The 7,768-nt window shown below is 43.6% G+C and overlaps 1 protein-coding gene across 1 annotated transcript in view; it reads right to left on the reverse strand.

Moving 5' to 3' along the window:
- Positions 1-4,518: 4,518 nt before the first annotated feature.
- SARC_07775 (hypothetical protein) overlaps positions 4,519-7,768 on the reverse strand; it is a gene marked incomplete at its 5' end in the record, with an annotated part of 3,726 nt that continues 476 nt past the window's right edge. The window contains 4 exons of the mRNA XM_014298279.1: positions 4,519-4,831; positions 5,381-5,568; positions 6,201-6,344; positions 7,229-7,483. Of these exons, the coding sequence (XP_014153754.1) occupies positions 4,609-4,831; positions 5,381-5,568; positions 6,201-6,344; positions 7,229-7,483 (810 nt within the window). The 3' untranslated portion in view covers positions 4,519-4,608. The remainder of the gene's footprint in view (positions 4,832-5,380; positions 5,569-6,200; positions 6,345-7,228; positions 7,484-7,768) is intronic.

The following is a 7,768-nucleotide window of genomic DNA, read 5'->3' on the forward strand; positions in this document are numbered from 1 at the left end:
TAATATATATACATGTATCAAATTATATATATCTAAAAAGTGGTCAATAAATTCCCTGTCGAAGCTTGGTCCAAGTGAGTCGACAATGGAGGATATGCGCTGGGTCAATTCAGGCCGGTGCTGAAAACAAAACTGACACCGTCGAGTGTCACGTATTTGCTTTCTGACCTACTAAATTGCGTACCCACCTCGGTGGTTCGGATCGGGTCTTTATCGTGTAGTGCTGTGGAATGGGTTACTGAAAAGTATGAAATGCCAAGTAGGACCAGGTTATCCGTCATAATTCGGTTGAGGAGCGAGGTTGGGAGTGAACCGATGCCGCATCAGACCACGGATGCACTCGGTATGTGCTGGTTTGCCTGTATTGGAAGTATCATAGGCGGAACCAACAGGCGCGATGAATTGGTTTGGACCGAAATTTGGAAGTAGTACTTCAACAGCGTGATTAGCCGGGGTATAGGAAACATCTGTTGATATGTCAGATACGGGTGTGGGTACAGGGGTTGTTCTACATGCTGGAGAAAAGATCCAAGGTGTTCGTGGAGGGTCCAGATACCATGTAAGTCTTGGCGCTCCTGTAATTGCTGGAGGAGATCAGGGCCAATGAGAGGCAGGTTTGGGCCTACCAGGATGCATTGTATCAGTTGCTGGATGCAGGCAAAGTGGCTGGTGGTGAATTTTTGGCCACCGGGGAAGACAAGGCAGAGACAGCCGTCAGTGCAGTAGTCGAGCAACGTGAACATGTACGTATTTGTTACAATCATATCACAGAGCCGGATTGGTGTAGGCTCGAAGCAGCGGTTGAAGCTGTCGTGTCTGGCTTTGTCCCGATCTGAGGTTGGCGGTTTGCCCATGACCAATTGGTAGTAGTGTTGACGCCGGGCCATTGCCGCGATCTCCTTGTTGGACCAGCGTTTCGTTGAGTTCTTTCTAATGTCGTCACACCGTCGGCGGAGGGCTACATGGTCTGGTGTACGCTCGTCCGTGGTTTTGTATACAGTCTTCTAGTGGGCATAGATACTGTACGGGAAGCACAGTGAGGGTTTGTCGTGGGCCCAGGCGGGTTGCGTCAGAGGGGTGAGTGGGTTTGTGCTGGCCTAAAACTGTTTCCACGTCAGGCGGGATAGATAAAACTTTGATTCATGTCCCTTGTCTCGAGCCTCAGTCGTGTGTTTACGTCGCAGCTCGGTGTACAGACTCTCACGGTCGTTATTCTCTATGTTCTTACAGAACACGTGCATAACCAGGTATTCGTACCATCGCTGTGCCTTGTCCTTTGTTATATCTGGACGTTTCAGGTCAGCATCGAGTTTCAGAATGTAACTATGAATGGGCGTGTTCTCGGCTGGTTCATTTAAAATTGAACTCAGCCCAGGGCTACGCATGTCCTTCCTTAACAAGGACGTAACCAACCAACACACAGCTGGCCAGTCACGACAAGTGTCTAGCTCATGCTGGTGTCGCTGCAGGATCTGATATCTTGTACCTGTAGGATCAAACATTTGCATTAAGGCAGAGATCCATTGCTGGGGAGCGATATCATTCGTCTCCAGCATGACCGTAAACGCATTAAGCGTACGGGTTAGCGTGTCGGGGTCATGGTTGTTTATAAACTCGACCTGCTTGCTGTTGGCATCCCAGTTCGACTTAAGTCGACTGATCTGTCCCTTGTACTTCTGGTTATCCCTGTGGTCTTGTCCACGTTGGGCCTGAAGTAACTAGTCTATGCGCTTTTGCTTAATCGCAATAATATTTGTATAGTATGCTACGTCATCAGCATGATGCGCAGCATTGGCGACTTCCATTTTATTGGTATAGTCGTCGACCGATTTATTAAGGTCGGTCACCTCGTCAGAGTGGAAGTCCTCGATTAAACTCGACATCGTTTACACGCCTACGGGGGTGTTTAATACCCCTTGTAAAATCCATGGTAGAGGCCTTTCGGTGCTCTATTCCACGGATAGCGGTTGGTATTATCACCTTGGGTGATCCATGCGTCGGAATAACATACCCAGTCTTAAACTGGTTTCCGACGATTATCTTCTCAATTTGGTACAAGTGGCGGAGTATATCTCCTTACCTCTGGGTCTATAATACCCTCGAGGACGGGTGACTCACGGCCGGTTGTCAAAACAGGCGAGTAATTAGCCTGAACTTCTGGAGGTAGTGCCTCATAAGGTATAGAGACGCTGAGCACGTCTGGATCATATGTCTCAGGTGTAGAGCTTGAGTCTTTGGGCGTAATTGCCTGACGACGTTCTGTTCACTTCTGTAGGGCTTCAGTAATGCCCGGGTAAACATGTTCGCGTAAGTGCTGTGGATGTTTTCCTGATCTAATTAACTGATCTACATGTTCGACTGTCAAGTCTTTCATAATAGTAGCTAACTGATTCTTAAAATCAGCGTTTTCAGTAATTAACTTACTTATGCGCGTTGGCTTAGTAGTCTCGGACGTAGATTCGGGTTTGCTACTTGATCTTGTCTCCTCTTCTGGTTCCATAATAGGTTCCTTCTGAGATTTGTCCTTGTCCCCTATAATTGGGACGCCCCTATAATTGGAGACTTTCCTTTCTGAGTTTCGTCAAAAGAAATGGTTGGGGCGTCTTGAGACGTGTCCATTGTCTCACTTCTTGGCTTCGTAAATGGAAGCTTTGAAGTTGAGGCGATAGTTGGCCCTCGGGCTCTGTCAGTGGGAGTAGTCTCCTTAAACGAAGTGGCTACATCCTTATCTAAAGCATTGTCCTTTTGACTATTATTGTCAGAGGCAAGTGCTTCGGCTACAGTGCGGTTAAACACATCAGCAGCGGCGGCGGTTGCTGAAATGAGACGTTTAATAAAGTTAGGTTTGCCTCGTGAAAACAGCAATACTCTGAGGTATTGTGAGGCTGAGACATTGCCTATATATAATCCTCTCAGTACTGTTTCAGCCGAAGGATTTTATTTAGTGTTTCGTTGTCGTTCTATTCTGGGGCGAATCCGAGAGACTCATAAAATCCTATCTTTAGAAAAAGGAAATAAGAATAAAAATACTCTTGACGTCCTTAGTTATTGTCTTATCCAATAACTTGCCACTATCAAGAATTACCGACTTAGCCTTCATCAGACTGGCACATCTGGTTGGCTTATCGGAGGATCAACTAGGTAACGTTAATAGTCCCTTGAAACCTAATCTCGCTACCGAAGTATTCAGATATATTTTTTTTTTGGAAAGTAAAAATAGTTCTATTAATAGAACTAAACCAACACTTAAGGTCGTACGCGCGTTCACGACAACAGCGCGGAAGCTGCTTCTTGGAAAAATGGGATCAATACGTACTGACATCGGTGGATTGTGTTGACCCACACGCATAAGCACAAGCGCACGGAGTCCATTGCAGCTCGCGATGCGGAGCTGGTAGCTCAACATGTTTGTGTTCGTTTCGTTTCAGCAATGGCGGAGTGCTATTAGTCGAGGTCCGTTTTGCGCTGGACCCGGTATATCGCAGGGAGACGTTACAACGTTGGGGCGTCCGTCTGGAGAATCGTGTTCGCCATGGGTAAGACGGGGGCCACAAACATGTCGTTATAATATATGTTCGTCAACCGGCAACAAAACAAAAATGTAATAGTTGACATGTTGCTTTATCGTATATAGTACAACTTACAAATGTATAAACCAGTGACTATATTCCGGCTTAGGTTTAATAGGAATATGACTACTAGTACAGGCTATTGTCAGTTATTATTGTCTGGGGTATCCTTCACGAGAAGTGATCAGTACCCATCTTGTTCAACCTTTAGTAATTCTTACAGTTTCGCACGGTGCAATTGGTGACATGTTGGTTAGTATTGTGAGCATCTAAGTCGCGTGGATTCTACTTGCCGCTGCAATGATACCACATTGTTCCAGTACTTTTGACGTATTTGCATCAAATTAATAGGTGTGAAGCGAGTCTTCTACGTCACTACAACCTTTTGAAAATGCAGGTCGTATTCATTCATCAGCGGAGTGCTTATTCGGGTGTGAAGCACGCTCTACCGAGTGATACCAATATAAAATCAGTTGTTCAGAAATTTAGCCTCAAGAAATCCACGTTCACTGAGCAAATTCTATGTGCACTAAGCTCTACTATTGCTTTTCCGATCTGTCGTCACCGACACGTATTTATAACTTGTCACCGGCACGCGCAGGGAGAGATTCGACGCATATTAAAGTTAATTCTATCCCCACCACTGTATCGCAGCGAGGCTTCAATATATAGCGATAAGCGCCAGATCTGTATATTTTTTGTCATAGATAGTTAAATAGATTCTCATACACGGCAACCTCGGAAGACCTTATTGCATTCGACTTTTATTATTCGCTGCGAATGCCTCAGATGGTAGTGCTGACAGCTCTTTACACAAAACAGAGGGGAACACATACAGGTTGCAAGAAATCGAGTACAATTCTCCAGATTCTGAGACCTGTGCTCAACTACAAGCGGTGCGCACCGCGCCTTGCCTTACAATCATCAATGTCAATACATTCACGCTAATCTGTCTGTCTTAGTATCGACTATATAATTTTATTATTATTTTATACCCACCACACATCACACTCTATTCACAGCGGTACAGTAAAGTACTTTAGCTAGTCAGAAGATCAGGCACCAAGTTTGCACTCAAGCCCACGATAGCAGCATCTGTATCAGGATACTTCTCCACTCCGTCGATAGATTGTACAGTCCCGTCTTGCAATACTTCGAGTGGGTACGGCATCAGATGTTCGTCCATGTCTACAACCTCCTTACTCATATACCTATCCCAGTTGGCGCTTGCCACGCCTCTGATATAACGCACGCACTCGACGCTACAGAAGGGGTGAACAACCAGAGATGCCAACACGTGAGTGCCTTTTAGGAAATGAACATTTATATAGTCGCATAGTCTGAAAAATCCTAAATATAAAGGATAACTTACAAATGCGTTCTATATCTGAGTGCGCTATATTACAACCTTTCCAACGAGTATTAGCCAGAGCTACACACAGCATGCATGGCCTCCCTCCTCACAGCAACACATACACTATTCTTATCAATTTGTATAAATAACAGCCATATTACTACAGCTATGAAGATGACTGACTGTTGAATATATGCAATTCTAATCTCTTTGGTATTTTAGGTCCCATCACTGAACTTTGCATCAGTAACTATAAAATAGGCGATACACACCGCATAACAATAGGTTACTATAAACAAGACGCGTCACTAGCTTGGTTGGTATAACCAGTACAAACCTCCTATTCCAGTTTCACGATACGAACCGCACATTTAATCTATATTCCACACACATCCGGGTTCGTAAACACGTATAACTCATATTGCACATATTCAACACATCGCTACACTCCACATACCTCTCGGGCGCATCCAGCAATGGATTGCCAGCCGTGCTCTTTGCATGTTCGGCCCAAAGTGACCGACGGAAAGACGCCACATCGCCAAAGGGAAGCTTAAAGGTGCCATCGTCCATCTCCTCGGTCACGTGTTCGGGCTGGAACATGCCCGTGGAGAGCTCAGTATCACGATCACCGGCTAATGAACGCTGTTAATACGTTCAAAGTTCAATATATACATATAAATGAGTTTATATATATATATGGATAACGATATAGATATATATTGGTATATTCATTGGAGTGGACGTGTGTCTATGTGCATATATATATGTGCACATAGACACACATATATATACATAAATACATTATATATATATATATATATATGTATATGTATATGGATATGTATTATGTATTTTATATATATATATATATATATATGTATATGTTTATGTGTATGTATATGTATCAGGTATATTCTACATATATACATATATATATATATACATACACATACATATACACCTATACACACACACACACACATATATATATATACATGTTATAAAATGTCTAGGCAGCTGATGGAAAATTGCAATCTCAATATAACCCGATTTTCGATAGTTTTGGCTTGTCTTGGGACATGAGATAGGTACATTTGGTGGATCACAAAAGGTGGTTTTCGGGTGTAGCCCTGGAATCCTGTGAGTCACGGAAATAGCCCCGAGTGTTCGTTAGGCGTGCATGCAGTGAATGTTATTGGTTACAATACACCTTTAAGATAGCAGTTAGTCAGTGTTCTCTGCTTAGGGCTGCATCTTAGTGCGAGTGCACCTACCTCGTTGATGTTCGCTGAACCGACCATGATGTACTCATCGTCCACAATCATCATCTTGGAGTGCACGTACGCCATGTATCGCCTAGAATAGTTGAGCTTGCGCTGTAACGATCCCTCGGTAGCCGACGTGGGCTCTGCGGTGTGCTGCGGAAAATAAAGGCAGAGAGTATGTTTTGATAAGAGGATTGGTGGTTAAGATATATTTGAATGCTCATGTATTAATAGCTACAAATAATATTTTGTAAGCTGTGGGAATAGAGCCAGACCAGATGTTTTCTAAAGGGATTGGTGGAAAAGATATGTATGAAAGCGCTCGTACTAATAGCTACACACGATCATTTGTAAGCTGTGGGAATAGAGTCAGACGGTATGTTTTGTTAAAGGGATTGGTGGGAAAGATATGTGTGAATGCTCACGTACTAACAGCTACATACGATCATTTGTATGTTGCGAAAGGGAGAGGGCACCTTTTTTGAAGGGGTTTGAGGGGATTGAGGGGAAAGATATGTGTTAATGATCATATATTTACAGCTACAAACGATCATTAAGGAGGGGTTTGGCACTACCTGATAGTTTACAAGCCACATATATACCATTTACTAACATCCACGAACACGCGCACATACACATTTACAAGTTAATGGATCGGCGACTTTTATTTACAAATCAATATTATACAAAATAAAATAGGGGCACATTTCAACATGTCAGGCAAAAAATATTGTCAACACACTGACAACTTCCCGCGTGTGAATGAGAAGTGTAGATGGTCACATTAGAGCAACCGCAACAAATTTAGCGATCCACTTGCACACACCACACATACAACCATATACTGTACATACATACAAATATTTACAATGATATAGCACAGGAAGAGAACAGCGAGTGAGCATCTGCGATACCCGCATCCTTGATTGCCTTAGCAATGCGTTTGCGCACGACACGTACGTATGCATGCACATGTACAATCAATAAACAAACACATATATAAACGTTACGATCACTTGCATATCGTACATACATACCTGTGATCCCTCTAAAGTTTCTCTGCAACCCAAGCAGAAGAACTGTAAATAGTCCAGGGGGTGTGCGTCTGGGACACCCGCATCCTGAATAGCCTTAGCAATGCGTTTGTACATGAATTCGTATGTTCGGAATTGGAAGTGCAGGATTTCTTGCGGGGTGGCCTCCTGCGGCCAGCTCTCGCAGAACATGGGGATGAGGCAATATACAGCAAATCTCTTCCCGGCTCGGATCTTGAGCTCGATCTGCGTCACCAGCTGTTATTTTGACACGTGTATAAATAGAGCATGGATGAGAGAATGAAAAGACATAGTTCTGGGTATGGGACAATGATTACGAGAGAGTGGTTTCTGATTCTGAACGCAGTCTGCGTGATTAGTGACAATAAGCACACTTTTGAAGATATTACGCCCGGATGTAAATTCACAAGGCCAGGTCATTCGTTGATCGTGATCTAAAGTTCGAGCTGCGCCACAGATGGCACTACAACTACAACTATTACTTATATATATATGCATATACATGCATGTATAAGCATATAT

Source organism: Sphaeroforma arctica (assembly GCF_001186125.1).
Source record: "Sphaeroforma arctica JP610 unplaced genomic scaffold supercont1.638, whole genome shotgun sequence".
Lineage (NCBI taxonomy): Eukaryota > Ichthyosporea > Ichthyophonida > Sphaeroforma > Sphaeroforma arctica.